The following is a 27,754-nucleotide window of genomic DNA, read 5'->3' as shown; positions in this document are numbered from 1 at the left end:
GATGGAGGATCAGCAATTGTTGAGAATTCCTTGGTAACAGCGTTTGACTAGCAGCAGTCCCAGAACATGGATAGGGGACTGCCGAAGCTTTTCAGCGATTAAGAGAGAAAGACAGCGTTAAATAATAAAAAATAATAATACACAGTATAGATCACATGAATAATGACGAGAAGCTTTGTGGTGTGTAAGTCGTTCGGCATGATATACCGCTTTCGGACGGCAATCGGGACGTGTAGTGCCGATTCTCGGAACCGGGGAAATCAAGAGCCGAGAGGGAAGCTTGGGGGGAAAAAATTGCTGACCTTCTTCTGGAAGCTGTTGGAAGAGACGAGATCCACCGCCGATTTGAACTCCGTTGAACACCGAAGCCGAACTCTTCCTCTTGTTTACTTCTCCAATTACGAATCTACGACTCTCTTGATCATATATCCAATCACCTACCTCTTTTACTTAATCACAATGGTACGTTCACTATTGCTACTTTAGCGAATTGCAGAAACAGCCCCGCCAATGCTTCGGTCTCAACTATCTAGCTTGTTATCCTCGGCAATTGGGAGCCATGAGGAGACTTAGATGGGGGAGATGAAAGCATTCAAGCGCATGAACACTATGAGAAACAAGATAGAACAACTAGGACTAACATCAAACGCCGCAGGCCACCTCCATCAAGTCCATCCGAGCTCTCGCTCCCCTCCTTGACCGTGTTCTCGTCCAGCGCATCAAGGCCGAGACCAAGACCGCCAGCGGCATCTTCCTGCCCGAGTCCAGCGTTGAGAAGCTCAACGAGGCCAAGGTCCTCGCCGTGGGCCCCGGTGCCATGGACAAGAAGGGTAACCGACTACCCATGGGCGTTGCCGTTGGTGACCGTGTCCTGATCCCTCAATTCGGCGGTTCTCCCGTCAAGGCCGGCGAGGAGGAGTTCCAGCTCTTCCGCGACAGCGAGTAAGTAGACACCAGAGCCTGGACATGATCTCTAGTTATTTGCATGCAAAAGCAATCATACTGACTCATGTAATTAGGATCCTGGCCAAGATCAACGAATAAGATACCCATATATCAAAAATAGCCTGCTTGTATCATACTGTACCATATTGAGAGCGGCGGACGCAAGAGACGGAACTCTGCTGAGGTCGCTTTGGAGGGGGAAGAGGGAGGATATGATTGTTAATGTAGGCGCAAAAACGACAGACCAATTATGCAAGGATTCAAGAAGTATGTTTGTATAAGTGTGTATGAGGAGTTTAAAAGTGTTGGTCGCGCAGGACAGAATCAAATCTCCACTCTTACCCTTTCAATTGTATGATTTATGATTCATTGCCCATCTTTACCTAAGGTCCCTAAGTGATGATGTTGTTGCCGTGGAGGCTTCAGTAGGTGAAGCAGCTAGATGTCGCATATACAGGACGGCAGAGGATCAATTGGTCCAGAATCGATCTTGTTAATGGGCCGGTATTTGGGCGACTGAAGCGCCGAAGAGCGAAGGCTGAAGGATGGCAGAGGTTTTTTGTACGACCTGTATCGGGCCATGTTTTGTTTTGTTTTCTGTTGAAACACACTTGGCTGCAGACGGCCGATGATGAAGCTGAGTTATCACTTGAGAATAGAGAAAACATTCAACGTGGCCGGACTTTATGTGAGTGTGCATGTAATGTGCCGTGCAGCTAGGTGATGCCAAGTCGGAATGTGTGAATCGCAGGGGTACAAAACAAGCTTGATAAATGATCAACATATGATGGGATGACAGCGGAACAGATTCCTCATTTTCCCAAGTTTGTTGGTAGTGTTTTCTGAGTTTCGAACAGAACAGGGTGATGAAAAGGGTGATGGGATGGGATGGGATGGGATGGGATGAGGTCTATGAAACCCCTGGTATTAAACATGTGGAGGAGAGGATCGACATGATCCTTGCTTGTCCCCCAGACTTGAATCGTGCAACCTCAGAACTGCTGAGAGTCAAGGAGTTGATTTTTGTGTTCTTGATACAGTAGAAGAAGGCTGTATAGCGTATTGCATTGTATAGTTACTATAGATACAGTTCTTACTGGGCCCTGAATAGCGAACTCACGATTTTAACTATACCGATTAACTCATTAGTTTCCCCAAGCGATTTGCGGCTGAAGCTTACCCCTGAGGGTTGTGAATCCACGATGGATGAGCACGTCCATAAATGATAGACAATCTTGAATAAGGGATCGAAAGGATGAGAGGGGTTGAGCTCAAGAGTCGCACCATGATTAATAGACTGCCACTGCAGTCACTGCCATGAGTTTGGATGATCATGGATAACCCTTGTATATGTTTCTGAGCCAACTTGTTTCCCGTCAGCGTTTAGAAGGATCCAATTTGAAACGACGCCGCTTAGTATGATGAAAGACTAGCAGAATGTTTATGCTTTTAAGGTTAATGGGAACCGTGAGCATAAAATTTAGCCAAAGAATAAAAGATAGTAATGAATGATCAGAACTGTAGAGAGCGGCCTTTTGTCTGCAGTAATTGGTAAGGTATCGGAGGTTACATCCACAACGGAAACGCCCGTTTATCTGGGCGCTTCCTAGACGCAGGTACCGAAACTTAGCTTAAACCTCCATCCAATCCTATCCAACTTCTACCATTCAATCTTACTTGCACTCATCAAAGCACCCGCAGACCTAGACTCAGGCCTCGCTCACTACGTTTCACCTTGAATATCTTGGCACTCGGTGATTGACTCCCAAATGATGCGCCACAGGGATCACGGCCATGGCCTTGACCACTATGTTTGGTGGCCCGTTTGATTACGCCTGGAAACATGCAGAGAGCCTAAACATGGGTATCCAGCATTATCCGTCCCCAGCTACAGTAGCTATCCCGCTGGGGAAATGGAAAGGGCCAGGCCAGGAGGAACGCCACCGTTTGAGGTGCTGGCGCTGCTTGTCGCCTACGCACCGAATAACTGCAAAGTTGGGCATTTTTGGTGTAACTCGTCGAGCTTGGCCATCACCATAATCCTTGTATAGAACCAGGTCTGGAGGATCTGATCTGCAGGCTGATCCGAGCTGAGGTTGAGATGCCTGCCATGTTCATCCCTGATCGCGAGCTGAGGAGTTGTAGTATATATATGAAGCATGGCCACAACTTCGTGATCCTTCCTCTCCCCGCTCTTCACCTTTATTCTTCCTCATCACGGTGTTTTTCGAGTTGTACTGCGACTATTTTTCTTCTTTTCACTTATTCACTCCTTCATTGATTGAAAGACATTCCTTACTGCTTCTTCAAGCATACACACGCTCCCTTTTCACGACATCAATCAACGACTTCAACCCTAGCGGTTTTATAGCAGAACTGGTTTTCTGCTCCCCCTCTTTTGTGTTTATCGAAACGATTCTCTTTTGAAATATCCAACATGAAGCTTCTTGCTACTGTCCTCGGCCTCGCTACTGCTGCGAACGCCCACACCCTTTTCACTACTCTCTTCATTGATGGCGAGAACCAAGGCGATGGTACCTGCGTTCGCCAGCCTAAAGACGCCTCCAAGGCCAACAGCCCCATCTACCCCATCACTGGCGGTGTCATGGCTTGTGGTAAGTAGATCTTGCGAGTAACCTTGACTCAGAGACAGTGCTAACGAGGAAATCAGGTGAAAATGGTGACAAGCCAGTCAAGTTCACCTGCCCGGCTCCCGGCGGCGCTCAACTGACCTTCCAATTCCGTGAATCCCCCAGCTACTCCAAGCCTGGTGCCATTGCCGAAGGCCACAAGGGCCCCTGCTCCGTCTACATGAAGAAGGTTGACGATATGAACTCGGACTCTGCTGCTGGTGACGGTTGGTTCAAGGTCTGGGAGGATGGCTACAACGTCAAGGAGGACAAGTGGTGTACAGACACTCTCCGATCCAACGGTGGTCTTCTTTCTGTTGACCTCCCTACTGGTCTCCCTGCTGGCTACTACCTCGTCCGTCCCGAGGTCCTTGCCCTTCACAATGCTCCCTCGGGTGACCCTCAGTTCTACCACAGCTGCGCCCAGATCTTCATCGAGAACGGTCCTGAGGGTCCTCTGGAGATCCCTGAGAAGTACGAAGTCAGCATTCCCGGCTACGTCGACAAGAAGGATCCTGGTGTCACCTACAACATCTACAGCGACAAGGGCGAATATCCTATTCCCGGCCCTGAGGTTTGGAACCCTACCTCCAAGGAGACTGGCACCAAGCAGACTCAGAAGGATGGTCTTGTCCCCAAGGACTGCCTTGCCAAGAACGCCAACTGGTGCGGTAAGCCTATTGCGAAGTACTCTGGGCAAGATAACTGCTGGGCTGCGGCCAAGAAGTGCTGGGATATTGTTGGCGACTGCTGGGACAACGCTCCCCCTACTGGTGGTAAGGGATGTGATACCTGGAATGACTACTGCAAGGAGATCAACGCTGCCTGCAAGGCCAAGGATTTTGAAGGCCCTCCCAACTTCACTGGCAAGGAGTACTTTGCCGAGGCCCCTGGCCCTATTCCTGCTCCCTATGGCGACTTCGAGGGTAGCGATCTAGCTACTGATGGCAACAACTCCAACTCCGACGACAAGCCTGCCAGCAAAGAGACCTACGCTGCTCCATCAAAGACATCTCAGGCTGCCGCCGCTACGACTGAGGCCTCGAAGCCAGCTGAGAATACGGAGGCTACCAAAGAGACAGCGACCCGCAAGTGGGACAAGTATGAGAAGAACACAAAGTACAAGGACACTCCTGTTATCAAGTACCCCATGCCAGTTCAGACAAGCGAGCCTACCCAAGAGGGAAGCTCTGGACTCAAAGTTTCCGAGGATGGCCGCTGCGGCGGTGAGACTGGACAGACTTGTGAGGGAAGCAAGTTTGGTGACTGCTGCTCTCGCGGAGGCAAATGTGGTCGCAAGGCCAAGCAGTGTGAGTGTGGTTGCCAAAATGCATTTGGCATTTGCAAAAAGTAAACAACAAGTTATGACGGGGATTGTGGTATGAGATTCTTCACTTCTTTTTATGTACTTTTTGGATGGATGAATGATTGAACAGTTGAAAGTTCGCCTGACTTAGTTGACCATGCTCGACGAGGTCTTTTTGAAAGCATCTACTAGAAATCAATTGAATTACTCTTATGATGCACTTTGTTGGCTGAGTTGGTGATTGATACAGTGAGAGCGTAAGCCGAGGAGCATAGTGAAACATAACGAGCCTCAACTTCTAGATCGCATGAACCTGATTATTGAGTTTGACCCCCCAGCTTGATTTCTCTCATGTCGTCCAAGTTCCATTGTGTTCATGTGGCAAAGCTGGACGTAACGCGCGTGGTGGCTGACCTCTTGATAAAGTGTGTCTCGTGATGATGTCTCTCAAGATGACGTCGTGAACCAGGGGTAAAAGGTGCTGGAAAGTGTAAAAGGCCCCTAGATTTGTAGGGGACAAAGCCGTTGTGGAACCCGAGTTTGTAGAAAAGTCAACGTTGAGTATCAAAAGATAGACGCCACAATCTTTTTATTTTTCAGGGGTAGACACTGTTTGAGTGCTAGACAAAGTTACAGATGTTGAAAGACTTTTCTCTATGCGAGCGGCGAGGTAGCCGTCTGTGTTACTCGGGATGCATATTGTACTGTATGAGGATATCTGGATATATAATTGAAACCATTTGCGGATGGATGCATTACACAGTTTATGCGCTGGGGATGTATTCGTATTTTCTGTTAATAAGGAGGGCATTCGCTTGCCTGTTTCAAGTTTGAGTACCTCGGTGGCCAGGTAGTAAGATGGGATAGGTACCTAGGTAAGGTAGGCAGACAGATAACGAGAAAATACAATGGAAATGACCTTGAGAGAATTCCAAATCACTACCGACCTCACTTACAAAAGTACAGCCTGACACGTAGGCTCTTTTAAACGTTGTCCGCCGCTGAAACACCTCCCTCCACTGCCAACTGGAGTCGGGTCCTTTGGCGCTGCGACAGCCTAAAACCAAGTAGTCTAGGGCCGTGGAGGCAGAAGCCCCTGTAAACACGTAGTGTGAGTTAGTTCGTCACTGCCTAAGCCTGTGCCGTAGAGGTCTTGAACCCATTATCATTCGCCTGCCGTTCTAGGTACATTACAGTACAGGCAAACGGATTAGTCCCGCGGTTCAAAGGCCAATCCGATTCCCTCCTCCACTTTCACTCCCAGTCCCCGTTTCCATTTCCAACTCCATCTCCATCTCCGTCTTCAACCCTCGACGACCATCAGAACTCAATCACCCACGCTCTAGCCTTGCCTTGCCTTTTCGCCTCCCTCCGCATCCTCGACAACCGAATTCTCGTCGCCATCGTCGCTTCACTACACGGTAGCTTCTTCTGCTACTCTCACTCTTGGCCAACATGTCGAGTAATCGCAACTATGATTTCCTGGTACGATATCCAAATCCAATCTACTACCGTTCCTCACCCCCACCGCCCGCCAACCCGCCCCCTGCGTCCCTTGGATTCACATCGTCTCAGGCCAAACCCCGACGAACATGAATATACCAAATCGCAGCGCGCTGTGGTCGCTATTATTCACTGCTTGCGACCGCCTCGTGATAACTCTTGCTGACCCTCCTCGTCATGTAGATTAAGCTGCTCCTGATAGGCGACTCCGGCGTCGGCAAGTCGTGCTGTCTGCTGCGATTCAGCGAGGACTCCTTCACCCCTTCATTCATCACCACTATCGGTATCGACTTCAAGATCAGGACTATCGAGCTCGATGGAAAGCGCGTCAAGCTGCAGATCTGGGATACCGCCGGTCAGGAGCGTTTCCGCACCATCACCACCGCCTATTATCGTGGTGCCATGGGAATCCTCCTTGTCTACGACGTCACCGACGAGCGCTCATTCAACAGTACGTCTTACTACCCTTCACGACACGGCTCGATATGCACATTTCATGATATGTTGTTGTGTTGCCCCTCTCTTACCCGATAGCCAAATAGTCCCCAGCGCCCTTGACCCAACAAAGCAATGCGCTATCGAGCCACATATACCAACATCAACTAACTAATTCTGTTATAGACATCCGAACTTGGTTCCAAAACGTCGAGCAACATGCTACAGAGGGTGTCAACAAGATTCTAATTGGCAACAAGTGCGACTGGGAAGAGAAGCGAGTTGTTTCCACCGAGCAAGGCCAGGCTCTCGCCGACGAGCTGGGCATTCCTTTCCTCGAGGTCTCTGCCAAGAGCAACATCAATATCGACAAGGCCTTCTACAGCCTAGCCGCAGACATCAAGAAGCGACTTATCGACAACTCCAAGAACGACCAACCCTCAGCGAGCGGTGTCAACGTCGGCGATAAGAGCGAAGGCGGCGGCAGCAAGTGCTGCTAAACCGAATACCGTGACGAGTCCGTTTATCTGTCATTCTCCGTTTGCCGTCGTTTTTATTTTTATTTTTTCAAGCTTATTACTTTGTAAACTCGAGGGAGGTGAACACGCTGTGTACGGCTTAGCGTGAGATGAGAGAGTTGGAGAGTTCACCATTGAGAGAATGGGAAGAGAACCTGTGCTCTTCTCTTCGGACATGAGGGATGGATGGATGGATGAAAGGAAACGAAGGAAAGAAGGAGAAGAACCGAAAGAGAGGAATGGATGGCTGTTAGTTTGAGCTGGGCGGCAAATCTCAGTCACGTTCAAAAGAATGAGTGACGACATTGCGAGAGGTTTTTGGTCATGTCTTGTTGTTCCCCCGATCGACCTTCCAACCCATCTTAGAGAGCAAATCCGGTCTGGAGTTTCGGTTTTTGATCTGGGTCTAATATACATTGCTTTCGTTATGTGCATGAGTGGTCGTTGTTACAGTATTTGATTGCTTCACTTGCGATCAAATGCCAGATCAAGAGGAGCTAAAGGCTTCTTTGTGAAAGTGTTGTCTTATTTTCAGAAATATCAGAGATTCGATGGGCTGTGAAGCGAGCGTCTTTGATCCTTTAAATCTTTTTGTTACAATATAATAATACAATCGCTAAGTCTCAATGTATGATGCTTTTACACGATTACGTTGGAAAACCTCGTCTCCTCCGTCGTATTCAAGAATGCGCTGATTCCAATTACGAATGAATCGCCATGCAACTTCAGGATTCGCGCAGGTAAGGACAAACCGTGAATCGAGCTTGTGTCGAAACTCCGGGCTGCTTCGATACAGAGGTACTCGGCGGGTGTTTGTGGGAAACCCCTTCTCAAAGTCCATAGTCTCCCTGAGACTGAACACATCCATCTGCCAATCGTGTCCACTTTCTATACCATCCTGCTTTATGATCGCCTTGAGCTCCGACGCCGAGAAACTCGCCTGCGGTAGCTCAAGCAGCACATGGTTAGGATTTCTCTTATGGGACGACTTTTTAACGATTCGATCCATGACTTGCTGCCATGCCATCTTTCTGACCCGTTTGGTCTTGATTTTAGGGGCGGATGGGTATGAACCCGGGAGGAGTGTGAAGCGCTCGACCTCAACTTGGGGTTTAGTTTTTTTATTGACGAGAACCGGGTTCACGTTGGTGGCCCAGAGACCTGTGCCGTCTCTCATCTTTGCTTGGGCGAGGCGGAGGATACGCTCGACTCTGTCGCGGTAGATCTCGGCGGCGCCGCTGGAGGGGAAGGTTATGCAGTATGTGCCAAGTGGTTCCATCGTCCAGGGGTCACGTTCTTGGTGGACTGGTATCTTTGTGAGTTCGATACTTTATGAGGGTATGCAGGATTTGAAGTACCATGAGTGATGACGTTTTCCCAGCCAGCGAGGGTACCTGGCGCAAGACGATGGAAGTCAGCAGCGACAAGCGACGTTGGCAGACCCTCGAGGACGAGCATTTGTCGGGAACCAAGGTCCTCAGCCATTGCACCCTTCAATGGAGTGCGAGTTAGTGGCTTTGGCTTCAAGATCCCACCAGGGCTGGCTCTGGCCAGAGATGAGTTGAGCTTCTCCTTCAGATCTCCCCAGCTCTCATCGTTTTTGGCGAAGCGGGGGAATCCGGAGCTTGGAGAAGAAAGACATCTTTTCTGGGCGGCGAATATGGCCCTGGTATGGGGAAGCCATTTTTGGCGGATCATCCGGGCGGTGGACTGTGAGGAAACATGGGATTTGAGGTTGGTGGAAGTGGAAGAGGAAGTTTGAGGGCATCTTGGAGCAGAGTAGCAATCAAGTCAAGGTGTTTTGCGGGACTCGGCCGAGTTCCGGCCTGATTTGGTTTAGCGGGGTTCATTCTCATGAGAGAGACTGACAAAAAAAAGTATGTTTGAGCCAGTCTCATGATGATAGGATCTCAGACCCTAAAGGTATGGAGAGGTATGAGTGGAAGAGGGATAATATCGTCAAAGACGATATGGAATCACAAACATCAATAACAGTAATACTCTTCCTTCCTTTTTCTCAAATCACTTACACCTACTCCATAGACTGGCCGCTGTGTCTCCGAGCCAAGGCGCCACATGAGTTTCTCAACCACTCACTGACTGACGCGAAATATATTGACGAAAGCAGAAGGAAAATGTGTTATCGATGGCTTGCATATTTGTGACTCAGGGGCCCAAGTGAGCATCGGTATTCTGACTGAGAGTTATGATGGCTCTTTCCACCCCACTTTGCTGTGTATATAGTAAGGTTGTGGATGCTGGCTGAGTAGGTCAATACAGTGATTTATCAAACAAAACTGGTAGTAAACTGGTCTTGAGGATCTTGAATGATGCCTAAAGTATAAGAAAGAGATGAATTTTAATGAGTCACATTGATTTATGTCGTTCAGAGTGGAGAAATGCATTTATCTGCTCCTACTCTATAAATTGGGCCCTTCAACTTGGGTAGTAGGAAAGAGCCTTCAGTCGCACTTGCAGGTTTGTGAGTGGGAGTGGAGAGTATCTATTTTCTTGCGCACTAACACAGCAGTAGCAGCCCAAGTAACATCCTTCCTTCATCAACCACATTCAGAGGCAGTGCCTTACTTTTAGGGCGGTTACTTGATTTCTATTCTAAACTCCTCTACACTCATCTCAACTCTTCTAAACTCATCACATCACATCGAATCGCATCCGTCTTCTCTTCCATCTTTCTTCGTCATGCTTGCCAAAAGTGTTGACGCAAGGGTCAGGCCTTTGGCCAATACAAGCCTCGAGAAGTCAAGTCTTCTCGGTGCCGCTCGAATCTATGTCAGCAAAGATACCCTTCTCTCTTTAAATGGAAATCTCGAAAACGGAAAACACTGCGTTGTCACACGTTTAGAATCTGCCGCCAACAAGGAAGATGTTCCCCAAGAAGAAGACCTACAGCGAGAAGCCTCGCTATGGATCCTCCCAGAAAAGAACCTCAGCCCGAATGTTGTTATGATGACTAGGGCATTCCAAGAAGCTACAGGTTTCAAAATCGGTGATACTGTTCGCATCGCGATTGCAGGCACAACACCAGAGGCGGAAGAAGTGGTTGTGCAAGAAGTTACTGAAGTTACAGATAAGACAGCCGCTGAGTTCGAAAGGATGCAGAGATTAGAGAAAGGCGCAAAGTATCCTTTCCCTTGGGAGAATTCACTTGCATCTGCCTTTGGTAAGCCTGGAGCACGTAATACAATTCACTATCAAACATGCTAACTCCCATTTCCCCAAGATCGTGCTGATCTCATCTTCCCTGGCATGGTTGTAGAGGCGATGCACACCTGCAAGGCACGCCGAAACTTCAAGGTCATCTCCCTTAACTCGAAGACTAATAGCGTTGCCAAGTTCAGCAATTACACGACAACAATAATCATCGCTGATGCCAACTCAACGGTCACAGATTCGAATGCCCAGGACCGTGGCGATTTGGTCGTAACTGGTGTCCCTGGAATGACGAAGCAAATTAACACGCTGAACGAATTCCTACTCCTCATCACTCAGCCATGCAATGTTGAAGGAGATAAGATGTCGGCTGCTTTTGTTATCCACGGTGGCTCCGGCACTGGCAAGACCTTCATTTTGAAACGCATCGCTGCAACGAAATGGGGCAGAGTGCATTGGATCAAACCCTCGGACAAGATCGCGAGTATAAGGGAAACCTTCAAGGTTGCACAGAGCCAGCAACCGAGCATCGTTTTGATGGATAATTTCGAGTCTCTGATCAGCAAAGATCGCTCAAATCGCGACACTGTCATCGAAACAATAGGCGAAGAACTGGATGCTTTGGCCGAAATCTCACAGTCAAAAAACGCTTACACCCAAGTCGTGGTAATTGCGACTTGCTCCGATTTTTATACTGATATCCCCGAGGAACTGCGATCGTCTACTCGCTTTCTAAACCACACTCCTCTACCTATTCCTAGAACCCATGAGCGTCAAGAGATACTCGAGTCCTTTAAGCCACCGATTAAAGGCAACAGACAAGCACTTCTCTTGGAATTGGCACAAATGACACACGCATACAGCCCTAAGGACCTCGACATCTTGATCACAACCGCCGTCCGTGGCCGTAAAACCCAGCTTCTCAAGGCAGGTGTCGATCCTGGCGAGGAGAATTTCTTGGAAAAGTCTGATCTAGAACGAGCGAGAAAGGCAGTTCGTCCCACAGCTATGCGCGACATCAACCTCAACCCTCCTACTATTCATTGGCAGGATGTTGGTGGTCAGGATGTACTGAAAAAGGCACTCAATCGAATGATCAAGTATACGAAGGTGCGATATGAGAATTCACTATCGAAGTATTCTAACAAGATACTGACCATCATGCGTTTAGAACCCAGAACACTCTCTCCGGCCTCCTCCCAAAGGTCTTTTGCTCTACGGGCCTCCGGGTTGCTCGAAAACTCTCTCGGCCCAAGCCGCCGCAACAGAGTCAGGCTTCAATTTCTTTGCCGTCAAAGGTGCCGAGCTTCTTAACATGTACGTCGGCGAGTCTGAGCGGGCTGTGCGTACTCTTTTTGAACGGGCTCGCAATGCCTCTCCATCAATCATCTTCTTCGACGAGATCGACTCTATCGGTGGGCAGCGTTCAGGCAGCGGCTCCGCTACCCGCAGCACAGGCTCTGTCAACATGCTCACGACCCTTCTCACTGAGATGGACGGTTTCGAAGCTCTCTCAGGGGTGCTAATCCTCGCCGCTACCAACCGACCTGAGGCCATGGACCCAGCATTAATGCGGCCCGGCCGATTTGACCAAGTCCTGTACGTTGGCCCTCCTGACGGAGCCGCACGAGAAGCTATTTTCAACGTGCATCTCCGTGGCCTACCTCTTGCATCAGACGTCGATATTATAGACCTATCTCGACTCGCTGAAGGGTACTCCGGAGCCGAGATCAAGTCCATCTGTGATCAGACCTGCATGCTTGTCCAGGAGCGTTATGACGATGACAGAACGGCCAACAAGCTCGAAATGACTATGGCCGACTTGACAGCTATTCTTGAGAAAACACCACGGAACATCACAAAACAGATGATTGATGGGTATGAAAAGTGGTCCAGGCAGTTCAAAAAGGTGTAAAAGTTTAGCTGAAATTCATAAAGATCATCCTAAGAATAGACTAAACTTGGGCCGCTTTAGATGATATAATAAAAGTTCTTCAAAGTTTAGAGATGGATATTACCATGAAACGTAGATCAAGTGATAAGAACTGGGCAAATATGACGAATATTTGTTCTTTATCTAGACGGGTCTTTTTCATTTCTTCGTTACGAATGGCCTGGGATCAGCACCAACTATCGTCCCTGAACCCGACTCAGCTCCTTGCTCATCTCACAAGGGCCATTGAAGCCATAAAAGTTTTATGATACAGCTCGGCAACTCAATGAACCACCCCTATGCACTATGGCTACTGCTCAGCTAGCAGGCCGCTTTCAAAATCTCCCCCTTTTTACAATCCTGCCAATCTCAACTTGCAAGCCCTGGTTTCCTTCACACGCCATTCTGCGTGCCTTGCCGTCGCTTCTCGACTACTCTATCGCCCAAATAAGGGGGCAGAATCTCGGTCCAGATAAAGCCCCATTAGACCAGACCAAGCAATGCAAACAGCCCGGACACGCCTAGTCAAAGGGTACCTAGGTGCAGCAAAGCATGTGATACTAAGAATATAGTGACGGATGCCACAAGGATATTTCAAACATCAACGCCGGTTCTCACCACCTGACCGTTCCGTTAACCAGCAAGCCATACTTGCTAAACGTGCTTGTCCAGGAGTGAGACCTCAAGTCTGCACCCCCCTTTCATGATAAACCAAAAACAGACCAATAACCGGTACGCCATCGCCGAAAGAAGTGAGGAGAATTTATGACTCCTCGTTGGAACCTGGGTCGCTGCCTGTTTTCAAGCCGCTAGAGAGACTGATGGCGATCTTCTTGCCTCCAGTGGGAGAGTTGACATTGAAGCTTTTGCGTCTTTGTGGGCCGCGAGAGTTGCCTAGGATCGCCGTGACAGAACCGCTGCTGCTGCGTCTCTTATTTTGCATCATTTTGCTCATCTCATCCTCGTCTTCCTCCTCTTCGCGTCGACGCTTCTCTGAAAGTCGCTCAGGTGGTGGAACACCTCCTCCAAGGCTCGAATCAATAGGCGAGTGCACAGCGTCGGATGCAACATCGCTGTGTTGGCTATCCGCTTCTGGTGTAGCTTCGGGGTCGGCATTTTCGTCAGTCTCTTCATCGGATGCGTAGTCGACTAGCAGCTTCGAGGTGATTGAGCCATTCGTGGATGGTGTCCTTTCCCCCACTTTACTTGACTGGTCGTCATCATCTTCGGGATCAGATGTTGCCCAATATTCCTCTTGCTCTTGCTCAACGGTGATTTGCTCGGCCATCCTTGTGTTCGCTAGAGGTCTCCTGCCCATCTCGTCTTCGGCTTCCAGGAAATAGTCGACATTGGACGTGTAACCCTGAGTTTGGTCATATCTAAGAAGGATCTCCCGAAAAGTCGACATATAGCTCAACCCTCTAAGCTTTTCTCTATAGTTGACCACGAGATGTTTGATCAGGTCTTTGATATTCTCTTTCTTGATAAACTCGAAAAATTCCAGTGATGCTGAGCACAAGAGGTTGTCTCGGGGCATGGTCTCGATAAGAACTTCAAGAATTGGCCCCAGGACCTGCTTCTCCATGAGATGCTTGATATAGAACTCATCCTGCATTGCGATCAATGATCGGAAGAAACGGATAGCAACTACGGGGAGTTAGAAAATTCAAGCACATCGGGTCAGTATTTCGTACCTAATCTCAAAAATTTCTCAGGGCATGCGAGAAGCTGAGCAATGCGCTTAACGATATCGTGAGACATTACATGTAACTTGACGCGTAACTGGTGACAGCGGATAAAAAATGTCTGAATCTCAATAAGATATGTAAACATCGACGCCTGCTGTACAGTAAAGTTCATGTCCGTTCGCTTCTCTAAGTCCATGAGGGGCTTGAATAGCCTTGGGGCCGACTTCTCGTAGAATTTGTTCAGGAAAGTCTCTTGCTGAGGGTCAATGGTGATTTGAGGTCTCTGTCTTCCCATAAACTCACCATTAGCCTTAGCAAGGGCCTCGTTATTTTGCAGTTGTTGAGGACCAGGATCTAATAAGACTCTGAGTGCTTCTGAGATTTGAGACTTGACGCCAAGATCAACTTCCACCAGTAGAAGATCAATCAAAGAGTCGGTGAGGAGTGTCTGGTTCTCGTGCAGTTGACGGTACAAAGTCTGACGGATCATTTGGGGGTCGTGATCGATGATAGAGATCAGGATGTCAGTGGCCCCAACTCTAACTCCCACGTCATGGTGTCTGAGCCCGAAGTGGATGACGGAAAGGAGTCCGTGAGCGATGAAGTTGTTGTATAATGTCTGACGCGCCGGGGGTTGGATATTCTTGGCAATAGCACAGCATTGCTGGATGAAGAGCACCGCTTCCTTCTTTCTCTTCTGATCGCTGTTCGTGGGCCTGAAGATGCCAAACAACTCGTTAAGAAAAGCGGCATTCGCTTGCAGGTGCTGAACAATGTCGACTTGGTTGAAAAAGATGAGAGAATTGAGAACCGAAAAAGTAGGATCGTCGAGTATTCTAGCCAGAACGACATCCTTTAGATACTGTAGACGGTATGTTTGGTGGATCTTCCTGCGAATTTGTTCCTCCTCTATAGGGACAACTTCTTTATATCGACCTTGATTGCCCAGCCAGTGTCGATGATTAGCCTTGTGACTAGGAAAGTCAGGGTCGTATTCCAGAGCACCAACAACACCTAAAACGCATTCGTCCGACACCGCGTGCTCTATAATCGAAGTGTCGTTAAGAAGAATGACTGTTTTCATGATGTTGCAGAGTCGGTGCAAGTCTTGAAGACTCTCGAGGTCCTCGGCCATCTCGACCAGGGGTACAATTTTGCCGATGAAGTCCTCCGCCATAATTGCTTTGGCAAGAGCATCACGGCCGTTTGCTGTCGTGCTCATCATCCGCATGGTCTGTTCAATATCTCCGAGATTTCCAAGTTCGGCCGTGGGCAAGTTGATAGCCGGCGGAGCGTCGATAGGGAGATCGTCAGAAAGGCCGTCATCTAGGCATTGGTTATCAGTATCGTAGTCTCTAGGTGATGAGCGGTCCTTCGTACCGGCTCCTGGCAGGTGGTTATGAAATGTCTGTTGAACATTGCTCACAAAACGCCTATTGGATGTCAGTACAGAAGTGACATATTACTGATTAACAGTACGAACCATATCATGGCGCATCCCTCGGCTTCTTGAAAACTGAGTGCCATGTCAACTCCACTACTAGGTTCCTGCCAAACAATCAGTGTATCTGTGAGTCAGGTTAGACATATGACGTCTTCAATGCGCGTCTCGGACATGGTGACGTGCCTTGTTGCTTCTGGAATCCATCTTCTTTCTGAATTTTCGTTTCTAGCAGAAGACGGTCGGGATGGTCTTCTGATTCAACGATGACGCGCGGCTCTTTGCGACCATCCTCAAGCTGCAGGCGCTACAGTCAGCAACTAATTCCGGGCGAAGAAGTGCATGTAAAAATGCAGAATTGGAAGGACATCAACAACATACAGTCTCAAAGCTCGCGCTGCAGAAGCCGGTGCCTCGATCGAACCAGTCATTGTTGCGGAGTTCGTAGACCTTGACGCGCTTCTTATCGGTGGGCTGATGAGGCACGGGCTGTGCCATCATCAAAGACTCGGGCTCTCCCTCGACAGTGAGGTTCGTGTACGCAACCAGATCCGGGGCAAGTTCGAGATGCTGTTGCAAGGACAGCTCCGATGGTTCGTTGGGACTCAGAATCGTAAGCGCCGCCACGATTCCTTACGGTGCGCGCAGACGGTGCGCGACAGTGGAACGTCAGGATATCCTGATTGTGCGAGATGCGCAGCTGGCGCCGCTATCAAAAGAAATGGTTCAATAAAAAAGCGAGCGACGGTCCTTCAATGCGCCATACAATAGGAATCTATCAAGATGGGGCGCGGGCGAAAATCGGGCGGGTCGGTGTGCGTTGGACAACTACGGTAGGTTGGCGACACGCCACGGAAGCAATCGGCGGGAAGGAGGGAGCGACGACCGCGGGAAAAGGAAGGCGCGACAAGCGGAGGCGGAAAGCGACTTCGGCAACAGAAAGGCAGCCGTACAGAGCCGTGAACTCGATATGCGGCAGGCGGGATCCGGGGCCAAGAAATTGATTTTGGGTCGGTTTTTGACGATAAGGGACCGATATATATCGAGGGACCGTTTGAGGCTGTCGAGAAATGCGGATTGAGGTGGGCAATGCGCGTGACCAGGCTGCCAGATGGTGTTGGGTTTAGGCCTTGGGATCCTCTTCGGGGGGCGAGGGGAGGGGGCCCTGCCTTACCTATGTCGTGTCAGCCACAGTGAGGCTGGTGGAAATGGAGCCTATCGTCCAATCAGGGGCGGTATCAGGTGTTGCCACTTTGAAAAAATGACGCGGGACTGGAGAAGTGAAAAAAGGAAACAAATGGTTCTCGTCCAATCAACGCTTGTTTCTCCAGTTTCTTATCAATTGCGCGACCAGAGACAAAAAAGAAAAGGATCCCTGAACCTGTCAAGACATTGAAGGAGGCAATGATGCAACCACGAACTAAATATAACTTGTCGACAAAGCATCATCAACAAGAAATACCAATTGAGTGGCAATTGTTGCCAGGCAGTAAGATCAGGCCTCGTTTATTACCGGGACAATGGCTCTCAAGTTCGGCCCTTGTGCATATAAGGTAGTCTATCGTTTGCAAGTGTCATCGTGCAGGCGGCCCATCGTCATATGTTGACAAAGTCGATTGCTTGTTTATGTTGAGCGACGTTGATTCTTTGTTACAAGCGTGGATTTCACGCGAAACTCGCGTAGAGGCAGCCAATGTAAATGCACGTTGCCGGGAGAATATGGAGTTTGACCGGATATTCCTTGATCCTCCATCAATCAACAAGCTACAATGCCGCTGGCTCAGCATTTGCGTACTTGTGCTTGTATGGCAAAGGACGCTTCCACAAAATCACATGTTTCTTCCATCTATGAATCAATGATTAGTAGAGGTCTCTCCATTATTCTTCCACTTACTCTACATAATTCTCCCGTCTCTCAACTTTAATGAATATCTATGCAAATAGTGATCGACAGGGACAATTAAACTCAACCTTTGAGTTAAACCATGACGCTACTCCTACTGCAGGAACGTGTAGGGCCGAGTCGGTTTAAGTGCTTAAAGTTGTTAATTTTTCCCTGGGCGAGGTTTATTTCCCCGCATCGTGAGTTCAGGGAGCATAAAATAGCTTCAAGCTCAATGTGTGATAGTAAATAAAGGGAGGAATGAGACAGGTATATCAGCGCCAGCGCACAAAGAGTGAAAACCCACGCAAATAAAGGATCGCGATCATGTCGATGCTGAGGTTGATGCAGTGAAGAAGCCACAGAACTCAATCGAAAGAGCTCACCATCGACTGCGTGACATGCTCAGCATTCTTATCGCATGTCACTGAGACGCCAGTCACCCTAATCTACTTGGGTGTCTTTATCGAGAGAACTATCAGTCGAAGGGCCAAAGCCACGGCACCGAGCTTTATCGGCATCGAGCATGAGCACGAGCACCGGATACAAGTGCGATCGCATGATGACCTTCTCACTGCACCATCGAGCTAACTGGTGGCTCTTGAGGGCTTCCAAGCGTTGATGGCTCACAGTTTAGTGTTCAATAGTAGCCCAATTGAGTCTCTTAGTGTTCCTGATATAGAAAAAAGAGGCTGTTGAACAACTTGGTCATCGTGGTCAGCTGTGTTGGTTCTCTTGCTCTGTCCAAAGAGGCATCAGCATTTATCCACGAGGCAGCAGTAACGGTCGCCTCATGACCATAACGAGCTAATTCAGAATCATCCTTTCCTGTAACGGTCGACACTTTGCCAGGGTCATTGAGAAAAGTAAAAGTTGCAGACTGTTAAGTCTGTAGAGCTGAAGGTGTTGCGATATAACGAGGGGGAGGAAAGCGAACGCGAAAGCAGCGAAGGCCAAGAGAACGAGGCTTGCCTAAGAAGAAAAGGTCTATACAGTAAAGAGGCTGGTTCTATTCACAAGACACACTAAGATATGGTATAATGTATTGTCAACCAACATTGTTTCATCTCTTGGCGGCTGTCCACAATGTAACACCAAAGACAAAACGTCCCCGTTGAACAAGAAGAGCTTTGATGTAAGCCAAGATGCAGGTTCCTGAGTCATCCACGAAACAACTCAAGCAGTTTTCTCAGTCGAGTCGGCTTCACCGCCAGGGGGTCTCTTGATGGAGAAACAAAGCCCAGCTTTGTTGGTTCTCCTGGATCTAACCGCATCCTCATGCAGCGTGGAATGGCAACGGGGGATGTTAGATCTGATCTGACCTTGGCAGGGCATTGTAGCGCTAGAAGGCTGAAGTACTAAACTCTTCTAGGAAGTTTGATCTGACTTCTAAAGCTTCTAGCGTCAGACGACGGCCTAATCGAGCTTGGGCGAGTCCTTAGAACTGACAAATAGTGGGGGATCGTCATGGACTACCTTGTCTCTGTTGATCGATTGTATCTTTTCTATGAAATGACCCATTTCCAGTACCACTTTGATCCGATGCCTACCGGTGTCTCTCAATTGATACGGATCTCAGGCTCCCAAATTAAGAGATCAACCAGGAAGAATCCGTCTAAGAGTCTCTTTGGTCGCCTGGTGGCTTGGCCTGGGGTACACCCCTGGTGCAGATCTGCTGACAGCCAAGGACAGGGGGTCCCGGACTGTCAAACCTGCAGACACACAGCACGTTCCCTCAGGGCTTATGCATGACAATGGGACCTTTTTACGACTACTGCTTCACGATCAAAAGCACAATGATGATAAGCCAAACCGCAATACGCAATTGCGAGTCAATAACGAGGCGAAAGAGGTGTTTACATGTTTTAGCCAGGGGCTCAAAAGCCACAGAAACAATCCGAGATACCGGTAGGTTCAAACAGTCAATGAGGCCGGAACACTTCGGGTGTAATGACTGACGCCACGATATGGATTGTGTGCAGATCTAGCCTGTAGAGAAGCCATTTCATCCCAACTTGGTCAATAATCTGAAGTAAAGAGGCACAAGACCGTTGGAAGGGTCCATTTTCAACTGCTTTTTGTGTAATTGACGTAGAAGAGGCGTTTGAGATGGGAAACCTGTGTCGACATGACGTGTAAGTGGTCTTTTAACACGAAAGCATGTCGTATGGCAAAAGAAATGATTACGATAGTGCAGCAACGGATAAACCCTTACCTCCACAGACGCAGAAATAGAAACTGATGTAAGCTCTGTCGCTGAATCAGGTCCCAGAGACTCCATCATCTCTTGGGTCACCGGCTTCTTCGGTCCCCGAGTAAGCGAAGCCATCTCGGTATTCTCCACAGCTCTTACACTGAACAACCGCCCCCGGCATCGGTATTGGGAGAAACACCGAGGAGCGATAGATTTTTGCTCTTGGCAGGTAAAAGTGAATGACCTGACACAGTTGTACTCAGCTGCCTCTGCACCGACAGCCTCTGGGTACACCCCAGCCTTGGTGGCGTTCTGACCACACGGTCTGGGCGACTCGGCAACGAGCCACTCAAAGTGTTTGTTTGGGAAAAGGCTGGCTGAGCTAACAAACAGCTTCTTAGAATATTCTTCACCTATTAGTTATACCGAAGGGGCGAGACCGAGGTCGATGGCCCCGTTGCAACGCGGTGCCGCAAAGATACACGGATGGCGTATGGCTGCCGATGGTCTACATGGACAGGGACAGGGATAATTGTGCCTCGATAGAGTAGTTTGATGGCCGTAGAAGCTGTCAATCGAACGGTTGGTGACATTTCTTCTGGGCGTGGTCACATATCAAACCTCGAGCGGTGACATCTCCATCGTCGATTTTAGATATGCAACTTTTCGACTGGTGACATGACAATCGACGATTGATGACATTACAATCGACGATTCTGTCCGTCTTCATCAACACGTGGTTTCTGGGGGTTACGGCTTCACACGCGAGGCGGAAACTAACATGGGTTGGACGTCGTCTAAGACATGGGCAGACCTGGACCTGGACGATGACATACTGAGTCCACCCTCGTAAGACCAAAACTCCCTCAGTGTCAAAAGTTAGAATTCACCAAAAAAGATAAGAATGATATTTTCTCAACATGACGAGAGTCATAATCATTCATGCTCTGAATCATGCTGGAAAAAAGATCTGCAACATGTGGCTCAATGCTCTGCATAGATAGTTCCTCCATTCCTTCGTGTAACCCCTGGATTGCCTCATAGTCGTTTCAACGCAGCGCCTCATGAGCAAACACTTGCTGAGATGGGTTGGACTTGTTTCACGGATCCGCAGGGGTCGGTGCGTCTGTGGCGCTTCACTTTAACGCCCTTTAGACTAAGACCCTCAGCTTGACTTGTAAGTCTTGTAAGCCCAGTCTTGGGGGTCTCGAACTCAGTAAAGATCGGCTATTGCAGCGCCGTTGCGGGCCGTCAGGTTCTTTTTCGACGCTGATGCCCGCTCAACTTTGACGCCAGCTTCCAACGCATCACTTTGGTGATTACTTACTACCTTACCTACTAACCTATCCTCAGCCTCTTGTTATATCTAGACCACTTCGCCCGTTGAAAAAACGACTCTTTTTTTTCTTGATAACATTCCAACATACAATACAACACTAACACATCCACTTATATATACTTCACATCATATCGCATCAGCATCTCTTCAACTTACATATCCACCAACAACCATGTCTATCCTCAGTTCCATCAAGCGTGCTCGCGATCACAAGGAGACAGTCAAAGCCAAAGAAGTAGAGCAGCCCAAGGCAACAAAACCCACACAAAGATATCGCCATATTCCCACACACGCAGCATGCGATTCAGTCAACGTCGGTCCAGCTGGTGCCCGTCATCACGACCGCTCCAAGGTTCGCGCTGAGAATCGAAAGCGAACGGCAAAAGCCGTTGCTGATGCCATGCACGACAACCACCACATCCAGATGAACTTCCCCGGATCCTCAACGGCCTCTCCCTTCACCAGTGGCAGCTGCAGCACTACCTACCAAGCCAGCGAGACTGACTACGATGGGGACATCAGCCCTCGAAGTCACTCTCCTGCGCATCACTTTGAGCCTGCCCACACCCACATCTATGAGTACTCTCCTGCGCCAACTTTCCATCATCCCATTTCTCTCAAGGGCAAGGAAGTTGTCCGAGGTCCTCAGTATGGCTTGGCTTACACTGTATCTCCTGACCCTCGGGATGGGCTCGCTGAGCGTTTCCAGACTGGTGTCATGATCTGAGCTTGTACTTGATGAGATTTCTGCCCCTGGAGGGTGATTTCTCAGACAAGATCATAAGCTACAAACCAAAAAAAAAAAAAAAGGAATCCAGCAAGGGACTGACTCCCTGCTACCAACCACGCTTCGGCCCAACAAGGTCCATCAACTTACACCGATCCGTCCACCAAGCTCTCCATTGAGATCGAGCAGGACACGGTACTCTGAGTTTTGAAAGAATGCGAAAGCGAACATCCCAACAAGACACGACCAAAAACAGAAAGCTACAGGGGTCGTCTTGTGGGGGAGAAAGCAAGCATTGGATATGGGGCCCCTCTAAGTCTCGGGCGTTCCGATGTCGAGTTTGACACATCTTGGCAGAAATCTTTATACTAAAACACAAAAAAGTACGCCACACTCTGTTTAGACTTGGTTCAGAGCAGGAATCCGAACCAAGCTAAGCCCTTTTACTTCATGTACAATAGCGTTTAGACTTTACTTCTAGAACCTTTCGGGTTCTTCCATTAATTACTGTTACATACTTTTTTAGCTTTAGGCTTTGGCTGCAATGTCATTCTTCGTTGGCTGGGACCAACTGTTGCTGAAATGAAACTAAGACAACGAACGATTCACGCTCACTTTCTGTTTATCATCGATCGCGATCCTTGTGAATCTCATGAAGACAACTACTGCAGGGGTTATGATTGAGTTTGTTACCTAAATAATCAAATGCGGTTATCCGTATTGCAGTCCATTGACTCAGTCTGATTGATCTTGTAAGTCACAAAGCTTATTAGACTCGCTAAGTAGAGGTAGCAAGGGAGGCTGTATATTCTCATATCATGTTAGTTTCTCAGTCTGTTTATGGTCTGACATGGAAAAATACAATCCAAAGTCTCATGTATTTCTTGAGATATGTCTTGTATTGAGTAAACGATCAAATGTGGTTGTTCTCCAATGTCTTCAATTGTTCTAAAGTTATTAGCCTCGGCAGTTTCCTACTGGTCATTTCACCATTTGGTCCCTGCCGATCCCTACCATCTTCACTATAGCACCCTTTGACACCCGCAGGCCTGTAGCTACGTAATCATAGATTAGATGCAACGCCTCATTCATGCTTCGTGGCCTTCTAATGCTGTACAACCACAACCACAGTCGCAAGCAACTTACCCACCGCATCCATACTCTAAATCTTTGCTTCGCCCACGGGCGCGTTCGCCTTTTTTATTTTCCTTTCCTTTCCTTGTGTACGTTGCACCAAATCAATTGGCATCTCAAATGAGCGTGCTTTAATTCTACCGACACTCGCCTTTTCATCGCCGCATCTCCGCAGTCGCGAGCCGTATTAAACAACTTCTACCCTTGGCCAAAATGGCGATCGATCCGCCCGCGGAGTTTCTCAGACCTCTATGGGCTTGGGCTGAAGCTACGCCCGTCTACATTCTTCTGACATTATTTCTCGCACTCATTGCGCTGGCACTTCTTGGGGTATGCACTGCACTGAACCCCTCTAGGGCCCCGCGCGATCGCAAGCTCACCATTCCTAGCTCTATGTCATCCTCCATCTCGTCGCGCCAAAGCCTCGACCCGTCTACGCCTCCGAAAAGACCTACCTTACCAGCCATCCCACCGAAGGACGCACACAGCCTCAACCTCTCCCCTGCTGGTACGATCGCTGGCTCGCTGAGCGACAGGCTAGCGAGCAGCACGTCCGTCCCGATGAAGCATTCCCTACTCCCGATGCTGGAAACATCGAACCCGCCCAAGTGCGTCTGAGCGTTGTCTTCCCAGCCTACAATGAAGAAGGACGCGTTATCCCCACCCTTGAAGAGGCTGTCACCTATCTCGATGAACACTTTGGCCGGACCAAACAAGCTGGGCCTAGCGGAGTGAGTCCTACGACTAAGAGACATGTTCGGAACGCTCCTAAGGAGGATCTCGGCGGATATGAGATCTTAGTTGTCGATGATGGAAGCAAGGACAAGACAGTGGATGTTGTCCTCAAGTTTGCCCAAGAACACGGCCTCCATGACATTCTTAGAGTTGTCTCACTTGCTCGCAACAGAGGCAAGGGCGGAGCGACTACTCATGGCTTCCGACATGTGAGGGGTGAATATGTCCTATTCGCTGATGCTGATGGTGCATCCCGTTTCTCCGATGCTGGTAAGCTCATTGAAGGGTGCGAGGAGGTTGTCGATGGATCACACCGCGGCGTTGCTATTGGAAGCCGAGCCCATCTCGTCGGTAGCGAAGCCGTTGTTAAGGTAAACGAACCCCCTCGTCTATAACAATTGTATCAACTAACATAACTAGCGCTCGGCTCTACGAAACTTCCTCATGCGATCTTTCCATCTCGTGCTCATGATCCTCACACCCCCGGCAACATCGCGCATCCGCGACACCCAATGCGGCTTCAAGCTCTTCTCGCGAGCATCCCTCCCACACATCATCCCCTACATGCACACTGAGGGGTGGATCTTCGACATAGAGATGCTCATGCTCGCAGAGTCAGCACCCGCGACACCAGTTCTTGGCCACGATGGCAGTGTTATTGGCACCAGTCCCGGCATCAAGGTTGCTGAAGTGCCCATTGAGTGGCACGAGGTTGGTGGCAGCAAGCTCAACGTCATCCAGGACAGTATCAAGATGGCTATTGGCCTTGCGGTGCTGAGAGCGAGTTGGATGTTTGGCGTCTATCGAAGACGATTGACATAGGATGGAGGTCAAGGGGTCACACAGGATATGAGCGCAAATGCTCAGTAATCACAATGATCATGTCTAGTTGAATAAAACACACGGTCAACAAATCTTTCAGATTCATGAAAATAAACGGCTCGCCCTACACACGACTAGGCTGACAAGACACGGTAAAGTGAAGCTCAATTGCAATTAATATTAATCTTGAAATGGTGATCTACTTGTGTCTCCCAATCTCTAACCACAGATAGTATGGGGATCAAGTATGCGTATGTGTGTGTATATCCAACAAAAGCCCACTCCCGCTCAACACTCTGAAATGCTCAAATGTCTCATAACCACCCATGAAAAGAACATATGTACAATCGTCCCTCTGCTCTAATCTGATCTCTCCCATTTCTGAAAGAAATTTAGATTCGTTTTTAAAATTCGACATAAAAGTCCCAAGCCAAAGCTCCATAAACGCCGCAGCTCTCGCTACTTAAACATACAGTGCTCTTCTGCTCTTTCTTTTTTTCCCCAAGCTCTAGATTTACTGGAATGTCTCCCGGTACATGATGGGAAGGAAGACAATGCATGCCTTCCAGAGGATGAGGACGGCATCAATGATAGCGAGAGGAGCCTTGAAGATGCCCAAGATACCGCAGCCAATGACGGTGCAGGCGTTGAGCCAGATGGCAAGGAATGCAACGGAGAAGAAGTGGTACGCGAGGATGAAGGGCCGCTGGAGCATACCAGCCAAGAGAGCGACGGGGCCGTCAGTTGAGCCGCGCTTGAAGTAATTGAAGCATCCGTACTGCAGAGCACGGAGCTGACGGTCGTTGGCTGCGAACAAGGAGTACAGAGCTTGAGCAAGAACGTTGATGATACCAGTCAAAGGCTTGCGCTTCCAGTAAAGCTGATCAAGCGCATTGTTGATGGCCTTGTTGTCAGCAAGATCAGACACCTTGCTGGGGTGCAACTCCTCGGCAAGGATGACAACATCGTTGAATGCGACAGTCATACCACCGCCAGTAAGAGGATGTCGCATGTTCATAGCGTCACCCAGGAGAATGGCTCCGTTGGCGCGCTGTTTCGTGGGAGGAAGCCAGCTGTTGGGCATGCTTCGGGGGATCTTGCCATCCTCAAGAGCCTTCTCAGCTGAGGGTCGGATGCTGGTAGGGAGCGCAGGAAGGACATAGTTGCGGATATATCCACGAACACCGCCATTCTCAGGCGAGGCTTCGGGGATACCTTGAGGCACATCGATAAGAGCGCGGGTCTCGTGAGTCCCGATCTGGTAGAGAAGGATAGGGAAAGCATTGCCAATGATGACATGGCCGTGGCCAGGTTCAGGGAGATCGCAGTCGATGAGTTCAAGAGCGTAAAACTTTGAGCAGACCTTGGGCTTGGTCCTGAGAACCTCCTGGCGCCACTTGGAATCGTAACCATCAGCGATAATAGTCAACTGTCCAAAGTAGTAATCCTTCTCTTTGACACCGGTCTCCTTGTTCTTTGTTCGACTCTCAACACCAAGAATCTGGTCCGACACCTCTCCGCGCAGCGTCTTGACAACCTCTGTCTCAACGACAGTGATGTTCTTGTGGTTTATGCACGACTCTCGTAGCTTGGTGATAAAGCGGCCGTGGTGGAAACTGCATCCAGACGGCCTCTTATCCGCTGTGCTGTGACCTCCCCAAGCATGTGTGACATTGCCGCTATCGTCGAGACCGGGGTAAGGAACGAGGACCTTCTCGCCGTGGTAGAAGACAGTGTATCCGTAGCAAGGCATGGCATCGATGCCCTCGAGACAGTGACCGAGGCCGATTTTCTGTAGTGAGGCGACACCTCCAGGCTGGAGAAGTTCGCCAACGATGCGATCGGGCTCCGATAGCCATCGCTCGAGAAGGAGAACGGATCGGCCCTGGTTTGCGAGAGCGTAGGCGATAGTGCAGCCGAATACACCAGCTCCTACAACGACGACATCGGCCTCGTGGTATTGTTCGCGACGGCGAGTCTGCGACTCGGTTGATGTGAGTACTGAAGCCATGGTTGAAATTATTGGCTGTTGTAGAAGTGAAAGGAAGTTGAGTCGCGGTAGTTGAGGAATTGTCTAACAAGACTTTCGATGGGGAGTGGGGGGTCTATTAATCGCGGATCGGGGGGCGGCGAGAAATTGGATGGATTGGCCCAGGGAATTAGGGGGTGGAAGTGGTCAAAGAGTAAGAGCAGCAACAAACGGCGATGCTTTTATAAAGAGAATTGAGATCAATGCTTTTATGCAATATGACACAATATTCTCGCAGATGCTCAGGTGTAAGTCAACAAATAATGGAAGGTCTTATCTCTTATAAACGTAAATCGGTTTTCGGGGGCCACAGAGCCTGTGACAATGACGCTCTCGACTTTTGGGGGCAAGTATAAAAAAGGCTAGAGGTCCAGTGAGAAAACACAATTAGATCGATCAATTGAGATGGAATTCTGGGCAATTGGACCGATTTAAACACCACAGACACTTTCAAAGACGACAATTCCTCTCGTCTGATCACAATTGACCGGATATGCGCCGTTTATAGGCTCCCTTTTCCTCTCATTCTCGTGGCATTCATCCTCCAGGATATCAACAAATCAGCGTATAAACCGTCACTGAATGTCATGCCAGGGGCCCAAATTCAAAGAAACGAAGGGGGAAAAAAACCAACAAGAGAAATGGACCCTTGGACTGGCATGGGGCGATCCTGGCATTCTCTCTAGGGCTGTCATTATCGTAGCTCCAGGGGAATAACCCACTGTAGGGTCCCCTGGAACACCTCACCCCGCAACGCTGTGGTCTCCCTTGGTCGTAGCAATCGCGCCACTAAGACCCGTAGACGCCCTGACCGCTAAAAGAGCAGCCAACCACCGAAGACGAGATCTTGCGGGCATGGTTCGATGTGCGAAAAGGACACCGCCAGGTTCCGGGACTTTTCGCATGTGAAAGACATCGTCTCATAAGTTACAGAGAGAGATTCAGATCGTACGTGGTCCGAACCAATTTCTCCTCTGCCGAGTCCGGTATTACTTCGTCAAGAGTAAGAGAAAATACGTATTCGGAATGCGACTTTCAGGGTTTTTCTGGTTGGGGTCGATGCTTATTTGATGTTCCTGCGTCTCTTTAGCGGCTAGTGGCCAATCAGTTTCTGGTTGATGACCTCCATTAACAAAATCTCATGATGACGGGGTCAATTCTACACGAATACGCTGCTGCATGTGACACTATTCAACCCAAGCCCCACCTGTAATCAAGTCATCTCACAGCAGAGAAACAGAATCACATGCGAAAATAAACATTCAGTATCCATAACAATTGACATGTGCTGAGAGGGGCATATTGAAACGCATAGAGTATTC

The 27,754-nt window shown here is 49.0% G+C and overlaps 9 protein-coding genes across 9 annotated transcripts; 6 read left to right on the top strand and 3 right to left on the bottom strand.

The window, feature by feature from the left end:
- Positions 1 to 459: 459 nt before the first annotated feature.
- On the top strand, positions 460 to 1,044 carry FPRO_02560 (putative heat shock protein 10 (chaperonin CPN10); the record flags this gene model as incomplete). The annotated part of the gene is made up of 3 exons (XM_031227325.1): positions 460 to 462; positions 656 to 942; positions 1,020 to 1,044. The coding sequence occupies 3 exons, from the start codon at positions 460 to 462 to the stop codon at positions 1,042 to 1,044; spliced, it is 315 nt and encodes a 104-aa protein (XP_031077773.1).
- Positions 1,045 to 3,382: 2,338 nt separating this feature from the next.
- FPRO_02561 (uncharacterized protein) lies at positions 3,383 to 4,929 on the top strand (the record flags this gene model as incomplete). The annotated part of the gene is made up of 2 exons (XM_031227324.1): positions 3,383 to 3,560; positions 3,617 to 4,929. The coding sequence occupies 2 exons, from the start codon at positions 3,383 to 3,385 to the stop codon at positions 4,927 to 4,929; spliced, it is 1,491 nt and encodes a 496-aa protein (XP_031077772.1).
- A 1,407-nt stretch (positions 4,930 to 6,336) lies between these two features.
- Positions 6,337 to 7,319, top strand: FPRO_02562 (putative SEC4-like Rab/GTPase; the record flags this gene model as incomplete). The annotated part of the gene is made up of 3 exons (XM_031227323.1): positions 6,337 to 6,366; positions 6,568 to 6,835; positions 7,006 to 7,319. 3 exons carry the CDS (start codon positions 6,337 to 6,339, stop codon positions 7,317 to 7,319), a joined length of 612 nt encoding a protein of 203 aa, XP_031077771.1.
- Positions 7,320 to 7,953: 634 nt separating this feature from the next.
- FPRO_02563 (uncharacterized protein) lies at positions 7,954 to 9,035 on the bottom strand (the record flags this gene model as incomplete). Its single annotated transcript, XM_031227322.1, has 2 exons — positions 7,954 to 8,642; positions 8,696 to 9,035. The coding sequence occupies 2 exons, from the start codon at positions 9,033 to 9,035 to the stop codon at positions 7,954 to 7,956; spliced, it is 1,029 nt and encodes a 342-aa protein (XP_031077770.1).
- Positions 9,036 to 10,037: 1,002 nt separating this feature from the next.
- FPRO_02564 (uncharacterized protein) lies at positions 10,038 to 12,423 on the top strand (the record flags this gene model as incomplete). The annotated part of the gene is made up of 3 exons (XM_031227321.1): positions 10,038 to 10,518; positions 10,579 to 11,618; positions 11,680 to 12,423. 3 exons carry the CDS (start codon positions 10,038 to 10,040, stop codon positions 12,421 to 12,423), a joined length of 2,265 nt encoding a protein of 754 aa, XP_031077769.1.
- Positions 12,424 to 13,204: 781 nt separating this feature from the next.
- FPRO_02565 (uncharacterized protein) lies at positions 13,205 to 16,068 on the bottom strand (the record flags this gene model as incomplete). Its single annotated transcript, XM_031227320.1, has 7 exons — positions 13,205 to 14,088; positions 14,136 to 14,381; positions 14,433 to 15,455; positions 15,510 to 15,562; positions 15,613 to 15,697; positions 15,757 to 15,868; positions 15,952 to 16,068. 7 exons carry the CDS (start codon positions 16,066 to 16,068, stop codon positions 13,205 to 13,207), a joined length of 2,520 nt encoding a protein of 839 aa, XP_031077768.1.
- A 5,089-nt stretch (positions 16,069 to 21,157) lies between these two features.
- FPRO_02566 (uncharacterized protein) lies at positions 21,158 to 21,712 on the top strand (the record flags this gene model as incomplete). The annotated part of the gene is made up of 1 exon (XM_031227319.1): positions 21,158 to 21,712. The coding sequence occupies one exon, from the start codon at positions 21,158 to 21,160 to the stop codon at positions 21,710 to 21,712; it is 555 nt and encodes a 184-aa protein (XP_031077767.1).
- Positions 21,713 to 23,059: 1,347 nt separating this feature from the next.
- FPRO_02567 (uncharacterized protein) lies at positions 23,060 to 24,403 on the top strand (the record flags this gene model as incomplete). The annotated part of the gene is made up of 3 exons (XM_031227318.1): positions 23,060 to 23,176; positions 23,236 to 23,952; positions 24,002 to 24,403. 3 exons carry the CDS (start codon positions 23,060 to 23,062, stop codon positions 24,401 to 24,403), a joined length of 1,236 nt encoding a protein of 411 aa, XP_031077766.1.
- Positions 24,404 to 24,917: 514 nt separating this feature from the next.
- On the bottom strand, positions 24,918 to 26,414 carry FPRO_02568 (uncharacterized protein; the record flags this gene model as incomplete). The annotated part of the gene is made up of 1 exon (XM_031227316.1): positions 24,918 to 26,414. One exon carries the CDS (start codon positions 26,412 to 26,414, stop codon positions 24,918 to 24,920), a length of 1,497 nt encoding a protein of 498 aa, XP_031077765.1.
- Between the last annotated feature and the right edge of the window lie 1,340 nt (positions 26,415 to 27,754).

This window comes from Fusarium proliferatum, assembly GCF_900067095.1.
Source record: "Fusarium proliferatum ET1 genome assembly, contig: FPRO_scaffold002, whole genome shotgun sequence".
NCBI classification, from domain to species: domain Eukaryota; kingdom Fungi; phylum Ascomycota; class Sordariomycetes; order Hypocreales; family Nectriaceae; genus Fusarium; species Fusarium proliferatum.
This window is presented reverse-complemented; position numbering and strand designations above follow the sequence as displayed.